At 37.7% G+C, this 14,244-nt stretch overlaps 1 protein-coding gene across 2 annotated transcripts in view; it reads left to right on the top strand.

The window, feature by feature from the left end:
• Positions 1 to 14,011, top strand: part of CHRM2 (cholinergic receptor muscarinic 2) — an 85,522-nt gene extending 71,511 nt beyond the window's left edge. For both annotated transcript variants that reach the window (XM_079305112.1, XM_079305111.1), the window contains exon 2: positions 10,416 to 14,011. In XM_079305112.1, the coding sequence (XP_079161238.1) occupies positions 10,455 to 11,852 (1,398 nt within the window). In that variant the 5' untranslated portion in view covers positions 10,416 to 10,454 and the 3' untranslated portion in view covers positions 11,853 to 14,011. The remainder of the gene's footprint in view (positions 1 to 10,415) is intronic.
• The last annotated feature ends 233 nt before the right edge of the window (positions 14,012 to 14,244 follow it).

The following is a 14,244-nucleotide window of genomic DNA, read 5'->3' as shown; positions in this document are numbered from 1 at the left end:
AGGAAAGGCAGAGAGTAATGCACAGCAAAATTGTGGAATTTCAGGACTGTGACAAAAAGAGTTTGAGATCCTCAACACCACAAATGGGAGAGGAACTGACTTATTCAGCAAGTCATTATACAAAAAGTTGTGCTGAAGCTGACCTGGTGCTTCTGCCACAATGTAAAAGAGGCTCCCACATGGTAAAATACAATGGCATGGTTTCTGAATTCCAAAATCAACCTCTTTCTCTCTTTTAATTAAAAACTCATCTTTGACGTAGAATGGAATGTGCAAGGGGCATCAAATATATTCATCACCATCACTCTGTGGAAATTTTGTATCACACAGATTTCATTGCTGAAATAGCAAGGTAAATTTGTGCAATTTGCAGACCTGTGCACACAGCAATAGCCTGCTCTTCTCCATCCTGCACTAGTTAATGCTCCTCCGGCTTTAATTTTTTTGGCTTCAAAGAATTCAATTTATTCCTTCTTAAACCCTACATTTCAAATTTTCCCATTATTTTATTTTGGTCAATATTCAAGAGTGATCAGAATCTGATGTGAACAGACTTTACAGTGCCTCTTTAAAAACCAAAATGGGCAGAGAGCTTGAGAATGTTTGCTTATGAATTTTAGTCTTCCTTGCCTAGTGATGATGAATATAATTTTTATAGAAGGTACATGGTCAGAGGCAAATCCCTCGGTTTCCTGTTATTAAGTTAAGCTTGCTAAACAATATGTTATGTTATAATAGAGACTTTTGTTAAAGGCATGGTGAATTAATGCAACGTTAAGGTACTTTGCCTTGCTAAGAGTAGCTGCAGCATGTTGGGATCAATATCTGGACCCATGCATCAGAGCCAGATTTAGACACAGATTTGTTAAAACTGTAATGTAGTCAAAAGGCTATAGTCTATGTAATTAAAGTTGGTAGCAGTCATATAGTGGAACACAGCACAGTCAGAGACTTAGGGAACCTATTCTAATGCAGAAGCTGTGAAAAGCTGATAAATAAATCTCTCCTTTCTTTGGCAACAACTATGCAATCTTTGAGGTTCTCTGTTCACAAAAGGGGAGATGATCGTCCAGACCTACAGTAAGCAATCATGATCGTGATCAACATATTTATAATTAGCTGTAGCAAACACTTCATTTCAGATTTTAAAATGTTTTTATATGTATTTTGCTAGGCATTGACTCTCCATCTTTAACAAACTTTTCTCAGACTGCAGAATGAGTTTGGAAATATAGGTTTTGGTTTGGAAATTTAGATATCACTGCTTTCTGGTAAGGTAAGAAGCCAATTAAGTTCCTTCAGTATTTCACTATCACTGCTTTGAATGCAGCCTACAGTAACACAGGCATAAAAAAGATTTAACTGCCCTCTCAGAAACAAAATTGAACTTGTGTTCAATATATGCTTAAATTCTTGCAAAGAGTTTGAGCCATTCCCTTTTATGTCTAAGTCAGAATTCTTCTCCGTGGTTCTAATCTACATCTTAGGTAAGCTGTTGAGGAAAATGGAAGATGTGTAAAAATTCTCAGAATTTATGGACACAGAAGAACAGACTAGATTTTCAAGATCTTGAAAATTTCATGTAAGACTGACCATGATGATGTTTATAAGAATTTTAAAAGCATTTGCTGAGTAAAGAAATAAGGTACTTTCCAAAGCAAATTTGAGGATAGATCTTAGTGAGAGAATAAGAAAATCCCATACAAAAGCCAGCTGCTTACACCATTTACAACCTTGGGAAAATGAAAGACTTTTTTAGATTCAATAACAGTAACTTTGGGCTCTCATGTTAATATTCCCATCAGAAGCCCTTCTCTGACTCTGTCTGAAGAACAGAGTGAGAGTCTCCATGGGTTTATTATGATAGGACTTTTATGACTTGGAGGATTTGCTGACATTCACTGAAATATCAAAGAATCTTTTCTGGACTCACTAGCGGGCTGATCCATGGGTTAATTTATGGTTCCTTGAGAGATTTGTACTGTGTTGCAGTTCTCTGGGGTATTTTCATGACCAATATTCCTACAGGAGCTTGTTAAAAAAAACAAAAGAAAACAAAAACAAAAACAAAACAAAACAAAAAAAACAACCACAAAAAACCCAAAAAAAAAACACCAAGGAAACTGAAGAAAGGCTAGAAAGACTGAGGTTTGAGTTTTTATTTTTATTATTTTGTTTAGTCTGGGGGGGTGGTTGGTTGGTTGTTGGTTTGATTTGAGGGGGATTTTTTTTAGGTCTGCTTGTATGTTTTTTAAAAGAGATGCATTCCTCTTATGCATTAGCTTTGGGTAAGAATAAATTCTAAATTGGTTTCAGTCGGCTTTCTGATCCCTCTGCTCTTTCACCAGGTTCACCATTTGTCACTCAAGAACTTTGACTAGCTCTTACAAGGTTTTTGCATTTTACAGCACAGGTGTGATAGGTGATCTGGGGATAATGAAGCATTGTGCCTCCAATTTGTGCTGGGCTGCAGAGAAACTACTTAACTCTCACCACACTCTTCCTTCAAAAGTTATATGCTTGAACCTAATGATCTTCAATTCAATCTGAACAGAAACTTAAATAACTCTTCTACCGAGGAAACCTTTCTCATGGCTGAGGATAGGTATAATTTTAGTCTGAGTTCTAGCACAAAAATTTTAATTAAAATCTTGAAGAAGGTGGTTATAGTTAGACAAAGCTTGTTTTATTGATGGATGTGAGGAGCTTCAGTCAACTTCCAACAACAGTGGTGCAGCACAAGCTGGAAAGGAGAAGTAATTTCCTGAAATCTGTCACTTTAATGTCTCTTTTCTGTATCTCCTATAACCACTGCTAACAGAAATCAGGATAGGTGCACTGATGAAATGTGTATGTGGTATGAGCTAGTCCCTAGATTTTACCTTTTGGTGTCATCATCCACTCTTCCAGACCATTAATGCCCTTCTGTGAAACACTTTAAGATGGGTCATGCCCAAATTGATGACTAAATGATGGTGGTTGCAGTGAATAAATTCAGGCCTAAGCATGTGTTTCTGTGACTGGCTGACCCAGTCTAATTAGATTACAGAATATTCTGATTTGGAAGGACCCCCAAAGATCACCAAGTCCAGATCTTAAGTGAAGACTCATCCAGGGATCAAAGCCACAATCATGGTGTGATGGTGTGATCAATGCTCTGATTGATTGAATTTATCCCAGATAATATACCTCTTCATCCAAACTGCTTGCTCCAGTAATATTTAACTGTAATGGTTTCAGGTTTTCATGAAATTATATCTCTGCTCATTAATTATAATAAAATTAAAATCACAATAAAATGCAGGTCTTCTCTGTCTGAGAGGTAAGTACGTTTTTAAAATATTTTTAAGCCATTCTACTACTGGAAGGGACTGATTTATGTGGCAGCTGCTTATCTTTGCCTCTAGATGGAGATCCTATCCATTTAACTCAGCCCATTAGAGAAAGCATCTGTGGGACACTTCAATTTTTACTTTCGTACTCCAAAGACTAAATTTTTCTTTTTTCTCTGATTTCTAGATTATAAATTTATTTTAATCTCAGCAAATAGACTTATTTTGCAATTTACCAGACAAAAAAGCAACCCATAAAAAATGTTCTTCTCTTCTAGCTTTCAAGAGCATCCCTTATTATTTGCCTGAAATGTAATGCTGAAACCCTCTGCTTTAAAATTGCCATTCTGAAAATTCCCTCTACTGTGTATGCACCTCTGACAAGGTGAGGTGCACAGGATTGCAGATGGGACTCAGAAGGAATGGTATGGATCATTGCATTCAGTCACTTTCATCACATGGATAAATCTCATGGTTCCAAAGAGTAGAGAGGGAAATCTTCTATAACTTCACCAAGACAACTGTTGATTTTCTCACTAGTTTGGACCAAGGATTTTTATGATAATCCTAGCAAGAATAAGGAGGCATGTGAATGAAAATATGTTGTCTAGTCTAGGAGGTAAAAAACTTTTTTGTGCATCAAAACCAGTTAGATTGAACCATGCCAATTAAGCATATTTTTCAGGTTTGCTCAATGCAGAGTTTAGCTTGTAATCGTATCAGCTGCCCAAAGACATTGATTACACAGGTTCTGAAAAACAAAAACATTTCTGCAGCCAAGAGTATACTGACAGAAAGATAATACTTCATGAGCCTTAGTACCAATGGTGACAATCATAACAATAGCAATATATTAGAAATACTTTGTTATCCAGATCTTTGTAGAAAAAATACCTTTTTTTTTTTGTTGTTGTTATTCGTTTTCTGAAACTAGAGAGATTATTGTTTGGTTGTTGGGGTTTTTTTACTATACTGTCTGTACTTCTACTTGTGTGATATTTAATACTAACAAGTTGGGCTCATGACACTATTTTACTTCTATATGATTTTTCTGTAATTCCTTCTATACAGTTTTAGACTGCAAGAGCAGCAGTGTGCAAGATGTAGTTAACAGCTCTACAAATCCTCAGACTCTAACCTGCCCTGGGGCAGTAGTTTTGGTGCCAGCATTGACACCTACTCATGTACTGTCCCCTGCTGCTTTTAGGGGATGTTTTAATTTCTGCTTTGTTTCAATTGTTGTTTGTGGCACAGTGTTGGTTTGTTTTTTTAATATTTTTTTTTACTCTGATCTACTTGTTTCAAGATCTGTCCAGAAATTTTTAATTTTGCCCTTAGTTATCCTTCACAATTAGATGGGAAAGAGTAGATCCAAGCAGGCCCACAGGATATCTTTTTTTGTAGGACATGTATTGATTGAGATAAACAAAAGGACATAAAAATTAAAAAAAAAGACCACGCCAAGACAGTAACACTTATCAAAAATGTTTCTAGTTTCAAAAGGATGGCAGAAGCTAATCTATATGGTGAAGATTTTAGTCTTCAGGTGTTTGAGTATTTTCTGAAATGTATTTTTAGCAAAAGTCAAGACTATATCTATATTCTCTCTTAAGTCTATAATAATTCTGGGTACCAGGCCTAGGATATTTATCACACATGAAGGCACTTTGTTTCTCTCTTCTTGTTTTCACACTGTGAGTTTAAAATGGTACCAGGAAGAAATTTAGAATCAAAAATAAATTTCAGCTCAGGATAAGAATCAGTTCAGGAAAAAACATTCCATTATTACTACAGCAAATATCAAATCAAATTGAAATGGGTTTGGGCTGAAGAGGAGCTAGATCAAAAAAAAAGAAAGTTAAGAAGTGTATTTCCTTCTGATTGAGACATGCCTAGATGTGCACTCAGAATGGCAATGCAGATACATTCTTGGGTAATCCTTTTTAAATCACAAATATAACTTTCAGGTGCTGATCATTTGTTACCTTCTTCCTGTCTTGACCTTTATGTGGTTTCAGAGAATTCAAAGATGTTAAATCCTTACAAAATTAAACTTGTCAATATGCACAGTATAGAAGAAGGGTTTGTCTAAACTTTGACAAGCATGATGTATTGGCCACTTTTTTCAATACACCAAACATTTATGTAGTCTTTTTGTGACAGATGTTGTGATATATTGAAATTTAAAATTGCAATGTTTGCTACAAGATTTGCCTGCATCAAATGGATGTGTTCCTGTCAGGGTAGTGGAAAGCGTAAGTGGAAAGCACAACTCAGCAGGATGCAATGCTTAAGTATGCCCCACCTCTGCCCTAAACTGTTGCCCAGTCAACAGAAGGGAATGATTTTCAGTACTATGAGTTCTTTAGAGGGAAAAGCTACTGCACTGGGAGCATTTCCCAAGCACATATCAAATATCGAATAATGAATTATTTTATATGTGGCTTTCTTGGCTTTGGACATTTTCTGTGCAGTGATTATGGTGTTTCCACTCCAAAAAGTCATATATGTTTTGTAATATATTTCAGAAAACTACCTTGGGTGCTTTTCAGGTCACAAGAGACATTCCTTTCCTTTTCTGGGTATTCTCTGTTTAGCAAGAATGCACTCAGCATAGAAAGATAAATTATCGTAGCCCATGGGAGTCAGTGCCATATTGTGCAACTCACACAAACACCCATGGGCTTGCAGGGGAGAGCTCTGTTTGTTCAAGAATAAGATCTGGTATTTCTCACACAGGAGGTCATATTACCTTAAAATGTCTATGCCCCGTAGGTCTGCCTGATGAATAACATCTGCTCCCAGAACAGCTGCCTCTCTAACAGGAGAGATGAGCTTTGTGGCACGACTAAAACAAAAGTAGTCCACAGGCAGTGCTGGACTGAGGCAGCAAGTGGCCATGATGAGAAACAGAACCCTCTCTGTGCACCTGATTCCAACCCTCCTGGAGCCAGCAGGAAGGATCCCAGAAGATCACAGGGGCTCTTGTGTTAGGAAACAGGCACAGCCCTGCCTCTGCATGTGTAAATTTAGTACTTTGAGCAGTGACAATACACCACAGTGGAAATCAGATGTGTCTCTCCAACCCTACACCCTCTCATCAGCATAGACAAGTATAGGGGTTTTGGTTTAACCAGGCAGAAATACTAATTTAGTGTAGTGGTTTTGGTTTGCTAATTTGAAATTTTCTTGTTGTGAGATAGGATTAGGAGGAAGCAAAACAGGCCCAACTTTAAATGGTACAAAGAGAAACGTTATTACTAGAAACTATAAGAAAAAAAAATAATATAGAATAACAGTTTTTGAATAGTCCTCCTCCCCCCACACACTTCTTTTCTTTCACACTGACAACATACAGAAAACCAGTCAGATTACCATCTTTTCAAAAAGTCAAAGAGTCTTTTATTAATTCATTTGGGAGAGGAGGATTCTCTTTTCAGTCTATGGAGATGTCTCCACAAGAAAATTTTCTCGTGGCCTTGATGTTACACTAATCACCCACCCAGGAGATGGAAATTTCTTTACTATGAAAAAATGCCTTCCTTGACTAACAGTTTCCCTACAACCATTACTGAGGATCATAATATCAATTTATGGCATGCATGTGAAGGATTATAACAGTTTAAACAAAAGCTTTTCTTTTCTTTGAAAAACAGACGTTTTCCTCCTTCTCCTCCTCCTCCTCCTCCTCCTCCTCCTCCTCCTCCTTCTTTCTCCTTCTCCTCCTCCTTCTCCTTCTCCTTCTCCTTCTCCTTCTCCTTCTCCTTCTCCTTCTCCTTCTCCTTCTCCTTCTCCTTCTCCTTCTCCTTCTCCTTCTCCTTCTCCTTCTCCTTCTCCTTCTCCTTCTCCTTCTCCTTCTCCTCTCCTTCTCCTTCTCCTCCTTCCTTCTCCTTCTCCTTCTCCTTCTCCTTCTCCTTCTCCTTCTCCTTCTCCTTCTCCTTCTCCTTCTCCTTCTCCTTCTCCTTCTCCTTCTCCTTCTCCTTCTCCTTCTCCTTCTCCTTCTCCTTCTCCTTCTCCTTCTCCTCTCCTTCTCCTTCTCTTCCCTGAGGAACAGCAGGACTTTTTATCTTTACACGTGTTTATCACAAAGAGCATAAACTTTCTCATTAGTGTAGCACTGTGTAAATATTAAAAATCCCACACTGATTAGTCCTTTTCAGGTACAAGGGAGGCTGCCCAAGTCTCAGCAGATAAAAAATTCAGGAAATCTTTACAAACCACCACAACAGTAAAGTATGCTTCACTTTACAATCCCACTGATGCAGCCAAAGAGAAGTTTTTACTGGAACTGGTGACTACAGATGTTCCCTGTACCTCAGAAAGCTGAAAGTGTCCATGTGATTTGCAGTCCTGAGCTAACCTTCCTAAGGGCTGGAAAGTTGTTGTGCAAGAAGAGACCACTGGGAAAGGGACTCCTTTGTTTGCTTCAAAATGAAATCCTATTCCTAGCAAGTAAGATTAGCTTTTAGCTTTCATCCATCTCCTTGCATTCCATAGATTCCCATGAAATTAGAGGATTTATTACTGAGTTACCAATATTTCCACTGAAAATGGGTAAAAATTTTACTTGAAAAGACCCAGGAATAAAGTTAGCTGGGAGATGGTAATTTGGTTTCACAAATTTCAAGTTTTTAAAACTGATTTTGTTTTCAATGGGAGGAAAAAAGAACTTTTGAACAGTTTTTCAAAAAGATATTTTAGAGAAACACTTGCTTCCTTATAACAAAGCACATTTTTTTCATCTCTGATCCACTCTCACTCATTTCCATTTTGGTCCCCCAATCACTTTCTGTCACCAGAGGCAGCTGCAGAGCCCAGGCTCAGAAACCCTCTTCTGCTGATATATTTTTTTCTTTTTCTTTTTTTTTTTAAGCAATACATCTCTATGCATGATGTTGTCTCTTCATTAAGAATCCATTCCGTTAAAAATGTTCATAAACAACTCTGCTTGGGAGAAATTCTTGGCTTGTCCAAAAAATTGATGTCTTACATCTAACTAGATGTCTTACATTTAACTGGGTAACCAGATGCTCAGCTGTGAAGCTTTGGGAGAAAAATAGATTGGGAATTGCTGAAATGGCAGTCCTATATATTAAAGGTGTCCATTTGATGTTTTGACACAGAGTAGAAATTTTTCTACGTTCCACACAGCCTATTCTGACTGCATGAACAACACACTTAGCTAAAGCATTCCTCTTCCTGATTTTGGTACCTTGAACCTGATCCCAAGGATTTTAGTGATGTACCTCTAAATAGAAAACAAGAAAAATATGTCTTTTGAGCCTTATGGTCCTGTATTTATTCATTTATTTACTTCAACATAGAAGTGGTAAATAAATTTTAGTTGTTTTTGACAGCAAAGGCAAATACATGAGCCCCACCCTATGCCAGTTGTATTTCTTTAAGTACAAACTGCAAGTTGCTTCAGACAGAAAACCTTTTACCCTGGTACAGCATTTTGACTATTCCATGGAGACAGACTTGCTTATTTTTCTGAGAGGTCAGAAGGAGTTTTGCTGTTGTGCTGACATTTTGCATTATCTTCTTTCTTTTGCATCTGGAAAAAAAAGACATAGTTCTGAAATGGTAGTAAAAATGCATTTCTCCTTTGAAGTGGCATGGACTGCATATGTCTGTGCATCAGCAGGTTAGTCAGAGGGACCAGAGGATAATTCTCTAATCCCTGGTGTATAGAGGAACCATACATAGATAATTTTTTGTGTTCCTTTGATTGCATCACCATGTTTAAAGAAGTGTTGCCTTATGTGTGGGGGAACAAAAAGCAGAATATTGAAATTAGAAAAAAATGTAACCTCTCTGTCACATCTGGCTTCATGCTTCAATAATCCCTTGAGTGCAGCTCATAAATAATGAGCACTCAGAGATGGGCTATAAAATTCAAGTGCATTCTATTCAGTTTCAGGGGATTCACAAAAAGATAGAATATATCCTGAAGGCAAAAGCATGCACCGTTATTGTAATCTTCTGTCAAATGTGTATCATGAGCAATTTAATTTCTATTTATTGAGCACTGTCAGTAATGTAGATGGGGCACAAAAATAATTGCTATGTGGAAACAGAACTGATTCTTATCTGTTTCTTTATTTAGCATTACCCTGCTATCCATTTCAGACCTTTTGTTGTAGCTTAACATGATACAGATTAAAAATATTGTGATGTAAAAAATAATGTGGAAAGTGCAATCAAGCAAGCATCAAAAGATAATATCATGTTAAAAAAAAAAAAATCCCGAACAAATAGCAATGCCTTATCCAGGTACAAATACTAAAAGTAAGAAAAAATTACTTTAATCTTACTGAAAATGAAAAAAATAGAAATAAAATATGTATGCATCTAACCAGATAGACAAATGCTCAACTGAGATCAGTTTACTAATGGACCCACTTTCTTTTGTTTATTGACAGACTAATTAGTTTGATTCAGTGCCAAAATCTTTGTATGTTTTCCCCAAAACACGGAACTGCAGGGTAAGAAAATTGGAGGGGAGATATGATAAACCCCATTCCATAAGCCTCACAGAAGCATGCCCAGGTGGAAAATGAAAGAAAGACAGAAACAGAGATCTCATTCCCATGACCTGCTTCTCAGTAGATTACAGCTTCTCTTTGGGTTATAAGAATGTTACACCCTTCAGTCTTTTTTTTTGGACTTTTTATTTGGAATAGGGTTTGAAATGACCAAAGTGAACTATTTTGTTAGCAAGAAAGAAAACAATATGCATGTTCAGTTCCAAAATATGAACATTTTGTCAATATTAGTTTTAAAATAGTCAATATTAGTTAAAAAAACAAACAAACAAACAAACAGAAAAATGCATCTGAGAACTTAAAATTGTAGTTTTGGGTCCAAATGTGTGCCTTTGTCATATGTTTAGAGCTAGCCTATTGTTCTGCTCTTCCTAAACTGTACACTGTAAGGTGTTTCCTTCAGCCAAAACTGACTGTTTTTTCCTGAATACATATTCTAGCTTTAAACTTCTGCCAAATTGGTTTTTTTGGGATCCATTCCTTAAGTACAAAGGGACTACCTGATGTTATCTGTGTTCTTTTCTTTCCCTTGCAGGTTTAAGTTGTAACTGGGCATCTTGTTATCAGAAGCAAAATGAATAACTCAACGTACATAAACTCTTCCACTGAAAATGTGATGGCCTTGGAGAGCCCCTATAAAGCTGTTGAGGTGGTGTTCATTGTCCTAGTGGCAGGGTCTCTCAGTCTAGTCACCATAATTGGGAACATCCTGGTCATGGTGTCAATCAAAGTCAACAGGCACCTCCAGACTGTCAACAATTATTTCCTGTTCAGCCTGGCCTGCGCTGACTTGATCATCGGCATCTTTTCCATGAACCTGTACACCCTCTACACTGTGATAGGCTACTGGCCCTTGGGGCCTGTGGTGTGTGACCTCTGGCTGGCTCTTGACTATGTGGTCAGCAACGCCTCTGTCATGAACCTGCTCATTATCAGCTTTGACAGGTACTTCTGTGTCACCAAGCCTTTGACGTACCCCGTGAAGCGGACCACAAAGATGGCTGGCATGATGATCGCAGCCGCCTGGGTGCTGTCCTTCATCCTCTGGGCCCCTGCCATTCTCTTCTGGCAATTCATTGTGGGAGGAAGGACTGTCCCGGATGGGGATTGCTACATCCAGTTTTTTTCCAACCCTGCTGTCACTTTCGGCACTGCCATTGCAGCCTTCTATTTGCCTGTTATCATCATGACTGTCCTTTACTGGCAAATCTCTCGAGCCAGTAAGAGTCGGATAAAGAAAGGAAAAAAGGAAGCTGCCCAAAATCAAGAAACAGTTTCCTCCAGCCTTGTCCAAGGTAAAATAGTGAAACCAAACAATAACAATATCCCAACCAGTGGAGATGGGTTGGAGCACAGCAAAATTCAGAATGGAAAAACCAGTGAAGAGACTGTGACCAATAACTGTGTTCAAGGGGAAAAGGAGAGCTCCAATGACTCTACCTCCATCAGTGTGGTCGCTTCCAACTTGAAAGAGAATGAAGTTACCAAAGATGCCAGACAGGCTTCTGCCTCCCAAGACCATGTTAAAGCAGAGAACTCCAAGCTGACATGCATCAGGATAGTCACCAAGTCCCAAAAGGGGGACTGCTCTGCCCCTACTAATACTACTGTGGAGATTGTGGGCACAAACGGAGAGGAGAAGCAGAATAGCGTAGCCCGGAAAATCATCAAGATGACAAAGCAGCCAGCCAAAAAGAAACCACCCCCTTCTAGGGAGAAAAAAGTGACAAGGACGATTTTGGCCATCCTCCTGGCCTTCATCATCACCTGGACCCCATACAATGTGATGGTGCTCATCAACAGCTTCTGCACATCCTGCATCCCTACCACCGTATGGACCATTGGTTACTGGCTCTGTTACATCAACAGTACCATTAACCCTGCCTGCTACGCGCTCTGCAATGCCACTTTCAAGAAGACCTTTAAGCACCTTCTTATGTGTCATTACAAGAATATAGGAACTACAAGGTAAAAATAATAATGAAAGTAATTATGGAAAGGGTGAAGAAGTTCCAAACTAAATTTTAAAACCCTCGATGCTATAGCACTTTATGCTCTTCTATGGAATGTGCAATCCAGGATGTTAGTGGAAATATGGATAGGAGGCATCAGCTGTACCCCTGAGGACTACACTTTAAAACACTTTTTTAATAAATCTTTAGTACGACACAAGGATGTTTGAGAAATCATTCAAGTATGTGGACTGGAGGCACAGTTCCTTACTTTCTGAGAGTACTCTGCAGAAGGGCTTTAAAGTCTATTATTTTTGGTCATTCTGTGTAAAATACTCCTTCTTTCATTCTCTTTTTCTTGTTTTCTTCTACCTGCATGTGTTTATTACATTTTCATCCTGGTTAAAAAAAAAAAATTAATAACTGTGTGGAAGAGGCATATAGGAGTTTGGAAGGTCATTGCATAGTCCAAATCAATCACGGCAGAAATTTTCTAAAGCTCAAAGTTCTCTAAAGCTGTTTTGCCACTGTCATGTAAGAAGCTTAATATTAGGTAAATCCTGATGAAAGTTTTTTATGTTGTTTATGACACCACCATTTCCAAAACCATATTAGTTTTGAAGGTTTACTTATGAGCGATATGTAACCATTGTGTATTGTTCCAAGTCTGCTGTTTGCCCCCTCCCAGGGGCTTTTCATGTGACTACTTCATCATGACATGATGAAAGTTAAAAGATGTGGTCTCATGCAGATTGCTACATGCCAAGACTTCTTCAGCATCCATGTAAACCAAAGCTTTTGAGACAATTTTGTTCACTTTGTTCATCACATAACATCAACCTGTGGATTTGTCTTTTACCTTTATCAGTCTTTTCTTCCTTTCTGTACCTTACTTGTCCAGGGCAAGACTGAGTGTCAAAAGAAGCTGTAAATTTAAAGGTCTTATCTAGTCAGCCACCATGGTGGCCAATCAAAGGGTCTCAGCTGAAGAATAGAAATGAGATTATTACAAGGAAAATGAAAGGCTACATCAACTTAAAGTTGAATGTACAGATGAAGAGGTATGTTGAGGCTTCACAGAATGAATAGTTAATATTAGATGACCATGCTCTTGACATGTCAAAAGATGATTCTATGACTAATATATTGAGGAAAATAATAAGATAGACTGACATACCCATTGATCAAGCTCTGCTAAGCCCTTAGTGTGAAACTGGTGTCCTTTCTAGGTGAATCCTGGACAAGCTGTTTGCTTTCTGGCAAAGATAATGGTCACATTGCCTTGTACTACCTGAGAGCCATATTTTGCTTGTAAGCCAAGAGGTAACATTAATAAAAAGGCAGAGAGAAAAACTGTGATTATAGAAAACCAGATTCTGAAATAGTCTGGATGGGAGTCTGGAAATGGTTAAGTTCAAATATTTTTTGCTACTCTGCACTAGGTGAAATTTAGATTATTTCTGTCTGACAAAGGATTTGGTATTCAAATATTTGATATTTGCTGTAGCAAAATTAAACATTTTGTGGACAGGATATCAGATTACTGGAAACAGAGATTGTCTGTGATTTATGCATATTTTGTTTACCTCCTTCTTAAAGCCTCTAATTTCCAGGTCCTAACAATGATACACTTATATATTTTGTTACCCAAAAAGAGCATAGACAATGTCCTGAGAGTCTCTTTTCTTGAGTGAATGCCCCCCACCAAATAGGACAACAATTCATTTTGTTATTTCATCTATAGATGAAATAGAGCATACCAAAATACACCTCAAAATAGCAGCATCTCAGCCTCTCAGATTACAGAGACATTAATCTGGTAGAATTAAGTTTTGTATTCAACATGCTTGTTGCAACACAGTGCCAAAGCGCTTAGGTATCATGACAATTTTCATGTTTTGTAATACAAGTTCCCAGCAGAAAGTGAAAATGAGGAGGATTAAACTGCAGTAAATTTAAACCATGTTAAACTCCCGATTAATGTGTCTCAATATGAAGTCAAGGAATGTATACCCCTAATGATTTCAACCTAGTGTAACTGTGTCTATACAGCCAAGGATCTAATTTTGCAGTCCTCACTTGTTTGAGTCATATCTACTATCACTGTTTCCATCTTCCTGCTTGTAAGGAAGAATAACTCAATGACAAAGCTTGCCAAACTGAGCACTTCTTGCCTTTTCATTCACTAGGTTTACCTTCACAGGTCAAAGGACTTACACATTCCTAGGTTGTTCATTCTATTATACTGTTAAAATAGTCAGATAAAATCCCAAGATAAAATAAAATCCAATATGTTCAATTTCTAAGTCTGACCTGTTTATAAAAGTTTCATAAAAGAAACATACCTATTTCTTTTTTCAGCAAATGCTGTGGGTATCAATAGAACAGGTACTCTAAACTGGGAAATAATGG

The sequence above is a fragment of the Erithacus rubecula genome (genome assembly GCF_903797595.1).
Source record: "Erithacus rubecula genome assembly, chromosome: 4".
Taxonomy (NCBI): Eukaryota; Metazoa; Chordata; class Aves; order Passeriformes; family Muscicapidae; genus Erithacus; species Erithacus rubecula.
The sequence above is the reverse complement of the archived record's forward strand: the minus strand, read 5'-3'. Positions and strand labels throughout refer to the sequence as shown.